General features: G+C 49.1%; 1 protein-coding gene across 3 annotated transcripts in view; it reads right to left on the reverse strand.

The window, feature by feature from the left end:
- HMGXB3 (HMG-box containing 3) overlaps positions 1 to 17807 on the reverse strand; it is a 558172-nt gene that overhangs the window by 309741 nt on the left and 230624 nt on the right. For all 3 annotated transcript variants that reach the window (XM_086931317.1, XM_086931319.1, XM_086931318.1), the window contains exon 8: positions 714 to 895. In XM_086931317.1, coding sequence (XP_086787443.1) covers positions 714 to 895 — 182 coding nt within the window. The remainder of the gene's footprint in view (positions 1 to 713; positions 896 to 17807) is intronic.

The following is a 17807-nucleotide window of genomic DNA, read 5'->3' on the forward strand; positions in this document are numbered from 1 at the left end:
AATCAACAACCCTTATGTGACCATCTGCAATGGGACCGGTTCATCATACTTTCCCTTCGATAACTACTGCCCCATCCTAAATCCTATGGAAACTTTCAACTCTTTATTCACACTTAACAAGCCACAAATTAGTAGACAAAAACCTGGTAATTCTCTACATTTTTGTGGGACAGTAACCCATATTTTGAATGAGTTGCTTTTCTTAATGTTTCTGTTCTCTGGCAGAACAATCATTCTTGTCCAACTTTCTTCAGAGGGGGTATTTGAGATATGCAATTCAAACGTATTCTTTCATTCAGAGACATCATTCATAACCTCTCTGAAACAGCAGTTACTAAATTAACAGAAAAGAATTCTAAGTGAAACATAGTGTGATCCAAGTCCAGTACAGCAGGAGAAGAATTGGTCACATAGGTTAATGTAAAGAAGTCATGAGTTAGTTGCAAGGTGATTCAGAATGTTCTGATGATAGTAATGTGAAGAAAGACTGAAGTACTGAAGACATGATGCTCGAGATGCTGATGAAAATAAAACTATAAAAAGAAACTGGAATCACTCTTCATTTCAGTTAACCTAGTCTGTGATTGATTCCGACCTTTCAGGGCAATCAATCTGTGTGAAAAACATCAAGTTTCACCAAGGGAAGGGTTGCCTCTTAGAGAATTGCCGCTTCTAGCTCCTGAAAAAAAGACAGTGCGAGACTCTGGTCTTACCGTTTTTTAGGAAAGCTGGCTTCTGGATTAGGTTCTCAGAAAGAAGTTCTCGGCTGGAGCAGACAGGCGCAGGGAGGATGGCTCTTGTTGGGCGGGTAGCTGCCATTAAAGCAGGACGGGCTCTTGATTTATTTCGGAGTTCCAGAAGTTTAGGGGAAGTTGTGGGATGTGAAGAATGGATTCTGGTTGAAAAAGGGAAGAACAAATGAAAATGTTAAATATCCAATTTCAGGACTGGATGACTGTTGGACCCGGCCCTTTGGGCAGGTTCACCCCTAGACTTTTTTCTTTTTCCTAGCCTGTTTCTGGAACCTGGTGTTGGTGATTCTAGGCCTCTGCGCATTTTTTTCACTGTGGTACAGTGTAAAGTGCTGGAGCTCTCTGTATGAAGAGTGAGTGGCCTGCCCTCCCATAGGAATGAATGGGGAATATGTATGCCCATGGTAGTTCCTGTTGTGTGGGGAGTGCAAGGGTCAAGTTTGGTATGTATAAACTCGTGAGAATGAATGCTGCAAAATGATGTATGCAGCATGACTGTGCCTAGTCTGGAAGTACTACTTTTGGAAGTTGGCATAATTGTGTAAGTTGGTGCTAGCGTGTGATTGGCTGGTGAGTCTGCCCAGGAGTGCCTGGACCTGCTGGTGGATGGACTGTCCGGTTTGAGTAGGACAGGGTCTGCAGGGTCTGCAAGGCCCCAGAGGAGGGGGGTCTGAGTCAGCCGTGGATGAAAGGCCCCTCTGCTGTCAGGGATGGGAGGAAAGAGCGTCTGGTGGTGCCGGGCTGTGCCTGCCGCCCACCCTGCTAGCTCTCCATCCTGACGGCTCACTGTCACCTCTGGCCCTGAAGCTGTCAGGAAGACGAAAACCAGAAACATTCCAGCACTCAGGGTCCCTTGCACGAAGTACTTCAAAGGCATTTCTGGGTATAAGAAGGAGATGAGTCTCCTTCCAACTTGTTCTTGTTCTTGTTCTAGCTCTTGTGGCTGACTTGGATCTACCAGGGGTGGGCGCTGCCCAGCCCCTGGGTGCCTGGATTCCTGGACTCCTGGGGGACCCTTCTGCCCTGCCTGGGCTGAAGGGGGGACTTGGCTTTGCCCCTGGGGAAGCTCTGGGACCTTGGCAGCATGGAGAAGCTGCCTTTTTCTGGGGAGAGCGCTGGAGTTGATTTCTAGCGCCTGGAGGCGCTGTGCTTCCCCCTGAGCGCCTGGGAGCGCTCTGCCTGCTGTCTAGAGCTCTGGGGCGCTTCATTTCCCCCACGCGCTTGAGAGCGCCTTTTCTGGACTTTGTAGCGCTGAGGAGCGTTTTCCCTGCTCGTTTATAGCGCTGGACGTGCTGAAGATTCCTGCCTGCCTGGATTTAATCAATTACGAGTGCCCACCTCGATCTGCCTTGTAGGAAAACAAACTACGAAGGGGCCGCGACGGGATTGGCCCGTGCGGCGCAGCGTCATCCGCGTGGTGGGCCGTGATTGGCCGAAGTAGCGGAGCGTCATCGCCTGACTGTCCCGGGAGCCGCTCTGTCATTGGCTGACTCCCGGGTACTGAAGGGGCTCGACCGGAGGGCCGCGACGCGATTGGCTGGTCGGCCCCCGAGTCCGGGGGCACGAGGAAGAGGGCGCTGAGACGCATGGCGGCCGGTTAACAGGGCTCCCGTGTGCCGAGGGAGCCCTGCAACGGGAGAAGAGACTGCCCGGGAGCCTGGCTGGCTCCACTCTGCGTCCCGGTCCCGAGACGGGGGACCGGGCCAAGCGAGGAGAGTCTGCGAGGAGCAGGAGCTCCTCCGTTGCCGCCGAGCCCCGCCCCCGCCGCGCAGGAGACCCGGTGAGTCTGGGCGGAGGGCTGGGCAGAGTGAGGAAGCTGAGCGGCGCGATGATGGAGCCTCCCCGCAGCAGAGCCGGTGAGTGAAGGGCTGCGGGGGGGAAAGCTCCGTGCGGTGCCGGTCAAGGCGCCGAGTAAGGGCGGCCCCGAATGGCAGTGGGTCGCCCCACCGTGATTACAGAGCCCGCGAGGGGCTCTTGAGAGCGCGCCTGTTGTCAGCGCGAAGCCACGAGGGCTTCAAGGGCGGCCCCAGTTGGCAGTGGGTCGCCCCAACGTGCATGAGCCTAGAGAGGCTCGGAGGAGCCATGTGATACCTACAAGCCCGTTTGGCTCCAGAGAGGGCCATATTCTAGAGGGGGGGCTTCGGGGCATATTTTCGGTGCTCGTCCCCTCCTGCCCCCGAGTGTGGGGGCCGCATTGTTTTAAGAGCCTGTGTGGCTCCAACGGTTGGCATGGTGCTTTAGAGCCTCGGTGGCTCCAACGTCTGGGGCATGTGCTATGCCCAGAGCCTGTGTGGCTCCAGCAGTGGCGCAGTTGGCGCCTAAGGGCCAGTGAGGGCCCTGGCGCAGTTTTATTGTTCTCCAGGTGCCCAGCACTTTGTGGGCACCTGCCACGTTTAGGCTTTTTGAACTTCGAGACTGGCGCTGCATGGCAGCGCACCCTGACACTGAGACTCAGGGCGTCTGAGCCCCAACAAGGCTGTTGGCCTAGGGACTGCCACAGGTGGTGGCCTATGTGAGTTTGCGCAATGGTATGGTTATTGCACCTCTGAATGTGATCTTTTGCATCATGTGTTATTCCTGCACCTCTGAAGGTTTTTAGGCCTCATGTGATATTTGCGCTATGGTATAACTCTTGACACCTCTGAATGTTTTCTGCATTATGTGTCTTTCTTTTCATGCGCTGCACCTCTGAATGTTTTAGTCATCATGTGTCTTCTTGCGCTGCACCCCTGAATGTATTTTGATTGCATCATGTGCTCTGTCCTTAACACCGCTGAACGTGTAGGTCTATACATCATGTGTTTTCTTTCTTTACTACTCCTCTGAATGTATATTCATGCATCATGGGTAATGTGTTCTGATTTATACCCCTAAGTGGATTTTATCCTTAGGTGGTTGTTCTTTCTAGAACAGGTGGTCCTAGGGAGGTCCTGGTTACCTGCGTGACATGCTCCTAAGGTGTTTAGGGTTGCGTAGTGGGTACTTACCTGTTCCCAGTAGTTACTGGATGTGATTCATAACTGTTACTTTGTGCTACAGTGATTTTATATGCTTATTCTAATTTCTGACAAGTATTTCTATTTCGGAAAGTGTTGAATATGACAGTGGCCCATGTGGCCCTGTCTTGTGAATAATCCCATGTGAATATTGCCCGTGCCAATTGGCACCATGTATATGTGTGATTTTATCTGATGTGCTTTTACAATACAAAGGGTATTTTTATAATAACCTTGTGTGGAGTCTCTTTTGTGGTGTACCTAGTATGTTGTTGCTGTTGTGCGCTGACGCAAATGCTTTACACATTGCCTCCGAGTTTAGCCTAGACTGCTCGTGCCAAGCTACCAAGGGGGTGAGCAGGGGTTATCTTGGCGTGTGACTTCCTTGCCCTGACTAGATTGGTGGTTTCTGCCTGGCTTTGGCGTCAGCCTTAGCCCACCGGAAATAGCCAGTTCTAACATTGGTGGGTCAGCGGTGCGGATTTGGAACTGGTGTTTGCGCAGTGCCATAGCGACAACTGGCTACATTACAAAACTCTGCAATTGTTTTTTTCAGATAGTCACATGTTTGGGATTATTGCTTTTGATTTTTTTTTCCTCAAGAGTGTCATTTTCAAATGTGTTTCTGCGCTTTATGTTTAGCGGCAGATGAGAGAAAGTGACAGGGCGGGACGCCAGTAGAGGGGGAGGTTCCCATAGATTAGGAATCCCTTGCTGGGTCCCTTGTCCAATCCCACATCCTGTACCTGTGTGGGTAGATAGGAGAGGGAAGGAGTGTGAGGAGAAAAGACTAGCTCAGGGGGGTAGTTGTTCCCTGGGTGTAGTGTGTGTGTCTGGATTCCCCAGGGTGGTAGGGTCCAGTGGTGGCAGCTTGAATGTGTCCAGTGTGTTAATTCCCATTCCCCGCTCCCAGAGTTTGGTACCTGTGTCACGTGTGGTCAGGTTGAGTGATCAGGGGTGGTAGAAACTGCCTTACCAGTCCGAGGGGGGGGGAGTGTGCGAAGGAGTGATGTGCTGAACTGGAGGAGTTGGTGTGAGTTTTCTTTTTGTTAAAGAGCTTGCATGAGAGGTTTACCTCTGGTGGTGTGCACGAGGTCCTGCAAAGGAACTGGACAAGAAGGTGGATGTCTGGCGGTGTGCTAGATGTCTGGCTGAGGCATTAGGAAGTGATTTTAAAAGGAGTGGCTTGTGTATCTGATGATCCTGTGGAGGAGAAGAGGTTACTGTGTAGCCCAGCTAGATCCCAGTAGCATGGTAGGGGTGTAGGGGCTCACGTCCTGTCTCAGTGGAGGCGGAGTGAGTGTGGGACGGTGTGTCCCACGTTGGCCTGAAACCTTATCTCAGGGCCCGGAGGGTTCCCTAAGGGAGCGCCAGGTCAGGGGCCTAGGCTGTACATACAAGTCATTTGAGGAGGATTTTCCTGTGTCTAGAGGACGGGGAGTGTCTGTAACCAGACCTCCGGCGGTCCTAGTATTGGGCAGTACCGCTCCTAAGTGGAGGGTGCAGAAGTCCTGGCTCGCTGAGCATTTGACCGTCTAGAGTGCTTGACCATTTGTGGGGCCTCTGGAGGTCGTTCCCCGAGGAGGGGGGAAAGCCGGGTTGGGGTTGTGGCCTGACCTGGGAGGAGTACTGGAGGAAAGTGTGTCACTGATACGCCGCTGGCGTGTGCTCTGTCTAGCCTTGGACATACTGAGAATCCCCCTGTGATAAGCAGTACTGAAGGAAAGTGTGTCACTGATACGCCGCTGGCGTGTGCTCTGTCTAGCCTGGGACATACTGAGAATTACCCTGTGATAGGGAGTACTGGAGGAGAGTGTGTCGCTGATACGCCGCTGGCGTGTGCTCTGTCTAGCCTGAGACATACTGGGCCTGTAGTCATGGAACTGGAAGGGGGTGCAGAGGGACGGTGTCCTTACTTCTGACCCCGGTGCAACCTGAGGGTTTAGGTCTTAGGTTGGGAGATTAGGAAACTTCTAGGTCAAGAGGAATCTCCGCCAAAGTGGATCAGCTGAAGAGACTGAGGGGGCTGCCCTAGCTGTGTGGTCTGGGGCCCACCTGCAGTTTGTTGTTTCCACTAAGGTAGAGGAAAGGGGGCTTTGCGGTGTGCTGTGTCCCCCCACCTGCTTGAAGAGGAACTGTGCTGTGTGCTTTGTACCTCAGAAGTGAAATAGTTTCCAGGTGGTAGACCAGTGACGGAGTGAGGTCCTGATCTGGTAGGAGACTTGTGTTCTGGTGAATGCTTCTCTGTGAGGGTGCGGAAACCCAGAAGTAGAGGTAGGTTGGGGCACTCTTGCCCATGACCTCTGGTCAGATTGGGGGTGTGGACCCTAGGTTGTTGGATCAGTGGTAGATGTAGCTACACTGAGAGAGAGAGTGGAGAATGGCTATTGTGTGCCAGGGGTTATTGCCCCCCGCTCTGTGGATTGGTTAGGACCTGTGATTTGGATGGTCTTGGCTGTGGATGACTAGGGAGTACCAGTGGGGTGTCCTAGTTGTGTCAGAGAGTTATTGCTTAGAGGTAACCAGGTAGGTTCAGAGTGGCGAAAAACCAGAGGGTTGTCCCTGCCGTGCAGGGCCGTGTCCGTGGGTTTTGTCGCCCAAAGCAGTGAAGCCCATCAGTGGAGTGATTGGTCTACCCTGCGTTTTGGCTGGAAGGGGGCTGTGTTGGACCCGGCCCTTTGGGCAGGTTCACCCCTAGACTTTTTTCTTTTTCCTAGCCTGTTTCTGGAACCTGGTGTTGGTGATTCTAGGCCTCTGCGCATTTTTTTCACTGTGGTACAGTGTAAAGTGCTGGAGCTCTCTGTATGAAGAGTGAGTGGCCTGCCCTCCCATAGGAATGAATGGGGAATATGTATGCCCATGGTAGTTCCTGTTGTGTGGGGAGTGCAAGGGTCAAGTTTGGTATGTATAAACTCGTGAGAATGAATGCTGCAAAATGATGTATGCAGCATGACTGTGCCTAGTCTGGAAGTACTACTTTTGGAAGTTGGCATAATTGTGTAAGTTGGTGCTAGCGTGTGATTGGCTGGTGGGTCTGCCCAGGAGTGCCTGGACCTGCTGGTGGATGGACTGTCCGGTTTGAGTAGGACAGGGTCTGCAGGGTCTGCAAGGCCCCAGAGGAGGGGGGTCTGAGTCAGCCGTGGATGAAAGGCCCCTCTGCTGTCAGGGATGGGAGGAAAGAGCGTCTGGTGGTGCCGGGCTGTGCCTGCCGCCCACCCTGCTAGCTCTCCATCCTGACGGCTCACTGTCACCTCTGGCCCTGAAGCTGTCAGGAAGACGAAAACCAGAAACATTCCAGCACTCAGGGTCCCTTGCACGAAGTACTTCAAAGGCATTTCTGGGTATAAGAAGGAGATGAGTCTCCTTCCAACTTGTTCTTGTTCTTGTTCTAGCTCTTGTGGCTGACTTGGATCTACCAGGGGTGGGCGCTGCCCAGCCCCTGGGTGCCTGGATTCCTGGACTCCTGGGGGACCCTTCTGCCCTGCCTGGGCTGAAGGGGGGGACTTGGCTTTGCCCCTGGGGAAGCTCTGGGACCTTGGCAGCATGGAGAAGCTGCCTTTTTCTGGGGAGAGCGCTGGAGTTGATTTCTAGCGCCTGGAGGCGCTGTGCTTCCCCCTGAGCGCCTGGGAGCGCTCTGCCTGCTGTCTAGAGCTCTGGGGCGCTTCATTTCCCCCACGCGCTTGAGAGCGCCTTTTCTGGACTTTGTAGCGCTGAGGAGCGTTTTCCCTGCTCGTTTATAGCGCTGGACGCGCTGAAGATTCCTGCCTGCCTGGATTTAATCAATTACGAGTGCCCACCTCGATCTGCCTTGTAGGAAAACAAACTACGAAGGGGCCGCGACGGGATTGGCCCGTGCGGCGCAGCGTCATCCGCGTGGTGGGCCGTGATTGGCCGAAGTAGCGGAGCGTCATCGCCTGACTGTCCCGGGAGCCGCTCTGTCATTGGCTGACTCCCGGGTACTGAAGGGGCTCGACCGGAGGGCCGCGACGCGATTGGCTGGTCGGCCCCCGAGTCCGGGGGCACGAGGAAGAGGCCGCCGAGACGCATGGCGGCCGGTTAACAGGGCTCCCGTGTGCCGAGGGAGCCCTGCAACGGGAGAAGAGACTGCCCGGGAGCCTGGCTGGCTCCACTCTGCGTCCCGGTCCCGAGACGGGGGACCGGGCCAAGCGAGGAGAGTCTGCGAGGAGCAGGAGCTCCTCCGTTGCCGCCGAGCCCCGCCCCCGCCGCGCAGGAGACCCGGTGAGTCTGGGCGGAGGGCTGGGCAGAGTGAGGAAGCTGAGCGGCGCGATGATGGAGCCTCCCCGCAGCAGAGCCGGTGAGTGAAGGGCTGCGGGGGGGAAAGCTCCGTGCGGTGCCGGTCAAGGCGCCGAGTAAGGGCGGCCCCGAATGGCAGTGGGTCGCCCCACCGTGATTACAGAGCCCGCGAGGGGCTCTTGAGAGCGCGCCTGTTGTCAGCGCGAAGCCACGAGGGCTTCAAGGGCGGCCCCAGTTGGCAGTGGGTCGCCCCAACGTGCATGAGCCTAGAGAGGCTCGGAGGAGCCATGTGATACCTACAAGCCCGTTTGGCTCCAGAGAGGGCCATATTCTAGAGGGGGGGCTTCGGGGCATATTTTCGGTGCTCGTCCCCTCCTGCCCCCGAGTGTGGGGGCCGCATTGTTTTAAGAGCCTGTGTGGCTCCAACGGTTGGCATGGTGCTTTAGAGCCTCGGTGGCTCCAACGTCTGGGGCATGTGCTATGCCCAGAGCCTGTGTGGCTCCAGCGGTGGCGCAGTTGGCGCCTAAGGGCCAGTGAGGGCCCTGGCGCAGTTTTATTGTTCTCCAGGTGCCCAGCACTTTGTGGGCACCTGCCACGTTTAGGCCTTTTGAACTTCGAGACTGGCGCTGCATGGCAGCGCACCCTGACACTGAGACTCAGGGCGTCTGAGCCCCAACAAGGCCGTTGGCCTAGGGACTGCCACAGGTGGTGGCTTATGTGAGTTTGCGCAATGGTATGGTTATTGCACCTCTGAATGTGATCTTTTGCATCATGTGTTATTCCTGCACCTCTGAAGGTTTTTAGGCCTCATGGGATATTTGCGCTATGGTATAACTCTTGACACCTCTGAATGTTTTCTGCATTATGTGTCTTTCTTTTCATGCGCTGCACCTCTGAATGTTTTAGTCATCATGTGTCTTCTTGCGCTGCACCCCTGAATGTATTTTGATTGCATCATGTGCTCTGTCCTTAACACCGCTGAATGTGTAGGTCTATACATCATGTGTTTTCTTTCTTTACTACTCCTCTGAATGTATATTCATGCATCATGGGTAATGTGTTCTGATTTATACCCCTAAGTGGATTTTATCCTTAGGTGGTTGTTCTTTCTAGTACAGGTGGTCCTAGGGAGGTCCTGGTTACCTGCGTGACATGCTCCTAAGGTGTTTAGGGTTGCGTAGTGGGTACTTACCTGTTCCCAGTAGTTACTGGATGTGATTCATAACTGTTACTTTGTGCTACAGTGATTTTATATGCTTATTCTAATTTCTGACAAGTATTTCTATTTCGGAAAGTGTTGAATATGACAGTGGCCCATGTGGCCCTGTCTTGTGAATAATCCCATGTGAATATTGCCCGTGCCAATTGGCACCATGTATATGTGTGATTTTATCTGATGTGCTTTTACAATACAAAGGGTATTTTTATAATAACCTTGTGTGGAGTCTCTTTTGTGGTGTACCTAGTATGTTGTTGCTGTTGTGCGCTGACGCAAATGCTTTACACATTGCCTCCGAGTTTAGCCTAGACTGCTCGTGCCAAGCTACCAAGGGGGTGAGCAGGGGTTATCTTGGCGTGTGACTTCCTTGCCCTGACTAGATTGGTGGTTTCTGCCTGGCTTTGGCGTCAGCCTTAGCCCACCGGAAATAGCCAGTTCTAACAATGACTAATAACATGCACTAATTTATGTTTGCAAAATAAAGAGGTTGTTTTGTTAAATGATGTGTGCTAAAACTGACATGGTCATTTAGAGCAACTGGCAAATATGGGAGCTAAAGCACCTTGGGGGTAATAGCATTTGCCATGGGTGCTCCTGGTGTGGGACTACCACTAATGCTATGATTTCATATATGCTTCCCCCCACATATTGCAAGTGTGCCTAAAACACAAAAATTGGTAATGCACATCTCACATTTAGAAAACATCCAAACACATGGTAACTTACCGATGCACAGGCGAAAAGCTCACCCCCACATCACACAGTGAAAGGAAGGAGCTGTGCATCTATGGACCAGCAAGGCTAGACACACACTGTAAGGATTTTTTTCTTAGCTATACGTCTGTGCCACAGCAAGGTGCCAAAAGCTGGCCAAGTTTTGCCTTAGCCTAAGAAAACATGCCAACAGCCTCTGGCTCCTCGTTGGGGCAGAGAAGTGTCTCTTTGTGTCCCAGAAAAGATACAAACACGGATTGGATTTTTCTACTAGGCGTATAAAAAATATCCAACCCAAACAGTGACTGGGTTACTCCTCTAGCCCTCATTGAAAACTTAATATAAATGTAATTAAAGCATTGATTAAAGTTATCATAGTATTGATTTCATTAATACAATTATTGATTTGTTTTGGAGAATTTTGGAGAATATTACTTCTGTTATCATGATTGTTGGGTATATTCACCTTTCAAAACTCATCAAGATGTAAATTCCAACAGCATAATGCACTGGATGTTATGCTATATTATATATGGCAAATTTGTTATCATATTGACTCATTTCTGATCCTTACCAAATTATTGCTGTTGTTTTGAAAGTTGATATGTATCACTGAATTAACGGTATTGTCATTAGTAAGCCTGTATACGATTTTGATCATGGCACATATGGCCACCTTAGTAGCCTCTCCACTACTTCACTTAAGCCAGTTAACATTGAAGTAGATCCTCCTTCAGTAACTAATTATGCATGACATGGTGATACTATAATACATTGATACCTGTTCTTTAGTTATTGTAAAACTACAATTTTGAGATTAAGCAGGGGCAATATGAATACACCACGTAGATGGCTGCTACCTTGACTGTGGGCTTATGGTAGTGCAATATTAACTGTTGTGACAGACACTCCATGCCCCACGTTTTCCGTTTTCTTTCTTTTTGTGTATTGAGCCAAGTTATAGCATAAAGACCCGGAGACACATATGTCTTCCAAGATGGCCGCCGCGCTACTTATAGTCTAGTGGTAGCTTAGGGGAGCTTTAGGCGGGTAACCCCAAAGGGAGCAGGCACAGGGCATTCAACTTGGCCACAATCACCATCAGCCACCGCTTCCCGTAAACACCGACGCAATGACAAAAGCCTGCACACAACATCTGGGAAAATTATGACAAACAACTCTGAGACTAGGCTCATGGAACATCAATGGGCTTAACAGTAAGGTAGCTGATGCTGAATTCCTCGCATACTTAAATACCTTCGACATTGTCCTTTTGCAGGAAACATGGTCAGAAGCTCCATATCAACTACATGGTACATTTGCTTCAATGCTCCGGCACTGAGCAAATCAAAATATGGTCACCCATCTGGGGGCCTAGCACAAAATGTGATACAGCACAAGAAATTCAATCTCCACTGCCATCAGTAAACTCAGTCACGATACACCTAAACCTCAATGGCCACAAAAAGGAGGTGCTAGTGGTCAACACATATATAAATCACAGACAGAAAAAACAAGAGTCAATTCAATTAATCGATCACCTGGTCACTATCTTTAGTTCTCAGAATACCACCACCCTCATCCTCTGCGGGGATTTTAACCAGCAAATCCTAGGCACATCGTCAAAACACGACATACAAGCTCAGTTCTCCTACTGGTATATACCAACCCGAAATAAAGGCCATTATGTCAGACCAACCAAGCTAGGAAAGAGCTGCTAGAAGATCTGGAGCACATCAATCTAAGGGTTTTCAACTGAAGATTTACTGATGACTCCCCTCCGGCCGCTCATTCTACTAGGAATTTGCAAACTCCATCATAGATTACACTTTAGTATCCCTTTCACTCTTCCAATACGTATTAGGATTTCGCTTAGGAGACAAAGGGGACAGTGATCACCGGCCCCAGGAAGTCTCAATCCGAGCATTCCTGCACAAACTGATGCTTAATCCAGTGGGCAGGCATGCATGCCACACAATGTACTCAAAAAGAATCAAGTAGTCTTGTAAATTCCAGGCAGGTGCTCCTGGCTACAAAGAAAACAGGTTACTTACCTGTACCTTTGGTTTCCCAGTATTGGTAACTTTCATAGATTCCGATGCTTTGTATCATCCCCCATAGTTAGCCTGGGAGCCTCAGTAAATAGAAAATACCATAGCAGTATGTACAAAAGAGAAAGTAAGGCCTAGGCCTCATCGCATTTTGTAGCCTTTCTACCTCTTTTTGTAAAAGAGACCAAAATTTTGCAACAACCAATCAGATTAGCCTCACCCCATAGAATCCTCCTGAGAGAGCCTCAGATTTTCGCAGCTGTTGTGTAACAGTAACGAGTTTTGCTGAAGGCTGAGCTTTCCCGGGGGAGGTGGGTGGGCGCATGGGAATCTATGAAAGTTACCAATACTGGGGAACCAAAGTTATAGGTAAGTAACTTGTTTTCTTGCCCCAGTATTGGAACTTTCATAGATTCCCATGATTTGTATCAGAGTAGCTAGCAGTAAGCCACCAGTGCACATTTTGCTACAAGTGTATTACAACATCACAGCATATGACCATATAGATAGATAGATCTATATATATATACATACCTTATAACAATACATCAGTAAGATTATGTGATACAAAATGTGAAATCATAGGAAGGAGGGATAGAAGGGAAAGCTCACCTCATTGGAAAAGATTCCTCAGGACTGCTTGTCCTACTGCCGCTTTGCTCCTCATGAAAGAGTCCAGGCAGTAATGCTTTGTGAATGTATGGGCACTGCTCCATGTGGCCGCCCTACAAATGTCTTTTACAGGGACTCCAGCGAAGAGAGCTGCTGAAGATGAAACTGATCTTGTGGAGTGAGCTCTTACATGTCTCTCCAGCGGCTTTCCTGCCGCTTTGTGGCAATAATGAATTGCACTTGAAATCCAGCGTGAGATTCCTTGTTTTGAGAGAGGAAGTCCTTTCCTAGGTGCACTAAAAGCCACAAAAAGTTGAGATGATTTTCTAAAATCCTTTGTGCGTTCAAGGTAAAATTTGAGACATCTGTGGACATCCAAGTAATGCAGAGACCGTTTTGCAGGGGATGTAGGCCGCGGAAAGAATGACTTTAGAACCACTGGCTCGTTCAAATGGAAATCCGAAGAGACCTTTGGAATACATTTTGGATTGGTCCTTAAAATCACAGTGTCCTTTTTGAACTGAAGAAAGGGTTCTAGAATGGATAGAGCTTGTAATTCTCCTACTCTCCTAGCTGAAGAGAGGGCTAAAAGGAGAGCTAATTTCCAAGACAAAAATTGTAAGTCCACCCTATGGATTGGCTCGAACGGAGATCTCATGAGATGAGCCAGAACCAGATTGAGATTCCAAGCCAGAGGTGGTGGCCGCACTGGAGGAAAGAACCCTGAAAAGACCTTTCAGGAATTGTTTGATAATCATGTCCGACCAGAGAGAAAGACCCAAAGCTGATCTTCTGAACCTTGAAATAGCCGCCAGATGAACGTTGACAGAAGATTGAGAAAGACCTGATTTGGCCAGCGATAGAATGTAAGGCAGTTACTGATGAGGAGCTGAAGGGAATGGATGGATGCGTTCCCGATGATTCCACAGGCAGAAGCGCTTCCATTAAGCACGATATGTTTTATTTGTACTTGGTGCGCGTGCTTGACTTAATATCTCCCTACATTCCTGAGGGATATCAAGGCTGTGGTATTCCTGAGAAGCCATGGGATCAGGGGAATTGGGGGACAGGCGTAAACAAATTCGCCTAACCAAGACATTGAAAGAGCATTCCCCAGTGACCCTCGATGGTGATCCCTGCTTGCATAGAGTCAGCATTTCCTGTTTTCTGGAGTCGCAAACAGGTCTATTGTTGGAGTTCCCCAGCATTGAAACACTTCCTCCAGAATGTCTTGATCCAATTCCCACTCGTAACAGGTCGATTTCAGACTACTCAAGGTGTCTGCTGTTGTGTTGAGAGTGCCTGGTAGATGCTCTGCTGAAAGAATTACATTGTGGAGAATTGCCCGTTCCCATATCTCCTGGGCCTCTTTCGAGAGCAGATGAGACCTCGTACCTCCCTGCTTGTTTATGTAATGCATGGCCGTTGTGTTGTCCGTCCTGACCAGCACTGTTGAGTCTTGAACCTTCGGCCTGAAAGCCTGCAAGGCTAGGCGAACCGCTCTGAGTTCCAAGAGATTGATATGAAGAAAACGCTCTTCTGTGCTCCAGTGACTGCTGCTGTCTTGGAGGTCCTGTAAGACAGCGCCTCACTCTTCCATTGAGGCATCTGTGGTTAGAATCAGAGGGGATGGAGCCATTCTGAAAGAGAGACCTTTTGAGCTGTTGATAGCCCACCAACCAGCAGCTTTTCTCATGAAAGGAGTGACCCTTATCTTGTCCTCGAAAGAACCTTCCACCTGACGCCATTGTATGTCCAGCTGTTCTTGCAAGGGATGCATTAGCAGTCTGCAATGCGGAACTAATGATATGCAAGATGAGATCGATCCTAGGAAAGACTTGTATTGACAAACCGTCAGGGATCGTCTCTTCCGTAAATGGTTGGCAGAGAAGATTAGCTTTTTCTGTCCTTCTTCCGATGGAAAAGCATTGCAGCTTCTTGTATCCAGAATGGCACCCAGGAACTTGACCCTTCTCGATGGACCAAAGACTGATTTTTCCTTGTTGAGATTTAGACCCAGGTGATAGAAAAGTTGGATGCAAATTTCGACTGCCTTTGTCGTTGCTTGAGAAGACAGAGCTTTTATGAACCAATTGATATCCGCGGCGCGGATCTGAGCCCGAACTGTAGTACTTCGAACTGAAAGTGGCTTTTGGCTACTGTGAAGCGTAAATATTTTCTGTGAGCTGGGTGGGTCGGGACGTGGAAATATGCGTCCTGGAGATCCAGGGTCGCCATGTAATCCCCTGGATTTAGAAGACGTAGGACATCTTGAAGAGAGACCATTCGAAAAGAGAGTTTTATGAGATAGGTGTTGAGCTTCCTCAGATCTAAGATTGGGCGCCACTTTTCCTCCGTCTTGTGAATGAGGAAAAACCTGGAACAGAACCCTTTTCCTCTTTGAAGAGAGTGGAACTGGTTCTAGCACTCCATTGTTGAGCAGATGACACATTTTGAGACGGAGAAGATGCAGATGTTTTGATTCTGTGGCCAGAGGGTCTCTGGGAGGTGGGAGGTTTTGGAATTCTAATGTGTGGCCAAATTGAACGATATTCAGGACCCACCGATCTGTTGATATGATCTTCCAGCAATCGAGAAAATGTGTAATCCTGCCACCTAACAATGACACAAGGGGTGAAGGACCAGTAGGCAGAGCCAGGAAGCCGCTATTGGCGTTTAGAGGTATCTCTCCCCTGACGTCCTTGTCTACCTCTGGAAGATTGGCGACAGAAAGACGCTGATTGACTTTGCCGCTGAGAGTACTGAGGCTTGAATGATTGAGAGGATTGTGAATAGGAGGAGTAGCGTTGCTGATAACCTCCCCTATATGTTGAGAATCCTTTACCTCTTGCATCCCGGAAAGGTACTTTTCGATATTGAAGTGTGCCCAAAGATTTCGCCGTTTCGGTATCTTTTTTAATGTCTTGTAAAGCATCATCTACATGCTTGCCAAACAGCATATCCCTATCGAAGGGCAGATCCAGAATCTTATTCTGCACCTCCGGGCGAAACCAGGTACATCTCAGCCAACCTTGACGCCTTAGGACTGCTGAACCTGCTAAGGCGCGAAAAGCCGTTGTAGCAATGTCCATTGCACAATCTATAATCTCAGATGAAGATCGTTCACCTTCCAGGATTTTTCTCGCTTCCGCCTTGGCACTCTCAGGAAGCTGATTAATGAAAGGAGAAAGATCGCACCACATTTGGCGATCATATCGTCCCAAAATCGCTAGTGCGTTCGAGGCCCTAACAAGGAGGCTAGACATAGAGGAAAACCTCTTGCCTACATTGTCCAGGCGCCTGCCCTCTCTGTCTGGCAGTGCAGTCAGGGGTGCCGACGGGTTTCTTGATTTTCTTTGGGCCGCCTGAGAAATAACAGAGTGCAGTTTAGGTTGCCCAATAAGGCATGCAGGAAGGTCCTCCGGAGCTTTATATTTTTTCTCCAGCCACAGTAGAACCGGAGTTACAGTAGCTGGAGACTGCATTACCTTCTTGCCCTCATTTCAAACATGTTCTACAATGGGTATGGAACAAATATATTTTTTGTAGGGCTTTTTAAAATCATAGAGGAAGCAGTCAGATTATAACACAGGAACAGGAAGGCCAAATCTTATAGATGCCCTTTCCATCAGATTATGGAAACCTCCAATGTCCACTGGAGGCGAATCCACCGGGTCCGGAGATGGTGAAGCCGGATCTGGGATAACATAAGCGTCCAATTCTGCATCAGGATTTTGGATATGCTCCACATTCTGGTGCTCATCTGATGAATCATCATCAGGCACTGTAACCACATCATGCCCTTCTATCAAAGGCTGTTCTCCCTGCCTTTGAGAGGTTGATGCCACAGAAGCAGGAGGAGGTTGCTGAGGTGGTGGCGGGGGAGGTTGTATGGTTCCTGAGGTTTCTGATGGGAACCTCTTCTTGTAATCCAACAACATCAGCTGTAGGTCATTTATAAGTGAAGACGGCATGGCAACCCTACCATGTCCCGATGGTTCCTGATGTGTATCACGTGGAGTGAATTGAGTTTCAGGATGATGTTGATCCAGGTAATAGACATCTGAATCCAAGTCCTGGTAATTTACCTGAAGTTGTGATGGACTATAAGCATCAAACTACAAATACAACAGTTTGAATGAGGGTCTAAGGGCATGGTTAATGACCATCAAACAGACACAGGCCCCAAGGGATACACTATAATAACAAAGAGTGTCTAAGGGTCAAAAAGAACTCAACTATGTAAACCGTCCGAGACACAACTAATAGAAAGACCAGGGAGTGATAGGGGAAAGTAGTGCACCAATGTATCCTAAAGGCGCAGCATGGAAACTCTAGGATGTAAAAAAGTACCTATCAGTTCCAGCTCGGTACCACCCTGGTCATCATTTGGGTTCTCCTTATAACCAGGAGAGTACGCTGCCAGCCACTAGATGTTGCTGTGACTGGAGCTCAACCAATGATAGCTGCATATGTAGGTGGGAAGTACCAAAATGAATGTATGCAGGGGTAACTGATTTGCAGTGCATAAGTGAAAAAGTGAGAAGGTGAGGTATATAAAATTGGAGAGAAATGAGTAGAAAGGAGATTTTAATGGTATCTCTCACATCTTCCAAGATTTAAAAACAGTATGAATTGTGAACAGATTTAACAAAATATCTGTTTAGGAAAAAGGTGGACATGTTTCAGCATGTGTGGCGACTATTTAGCCACTGCTTTCTTCAGGACTAATGTATTCGCTACTGCAAGATTAATAAAAAAATATGAACCATATCACCTGTTGGTTCCAGGTTATGATAAATATCCTCCAGAGGACTGAAGAATCCTTGTGTCAAGGACAGAATACAAGGAGAGAAAGAGAAACAATTGTAGACAAACATAACAAAATTGTCAATAGCACATCGTACATTTTGTTCAGATCATTCGAAGGTATGGATAATGACCCATTACTCAAAGAAAAAATCTGCTTACCTATTTGGTAGGAGGACAATGCATCACCCCACCTGGCTGCAGCTCAGGTAAGTGGAGCACAGCTCTAGTAAAAACAATGAGGATGACTAGTCAGGATATTTACATATAGTATTTGTTCAGAGATGGTGTATGTCGATATCTCTGATATAGCAAGTTCATAGTCAGTCTTGTGGCGCTCTTTTATCGTGTAATAATTATATTGGAAGAGGTTACCTTCTATAAGATGGTGTAGTGCAGC

The sequence above is a fragment of the Lissotriton vulgaris genome, chromosome 7 (assembly GCF_964263255.1).
Source record: "Lissotriton vulgaris chromosome 7, aLisVul1.2, whole genome shotgun sequence".
NCBI classification, from domain to species: domain Eukaryota; kingdom Metazoa; phylum Chordata; class Amphibia; order Caudata; family Salamandridae; genus Lissotriton; species Lissotriton vulgaris.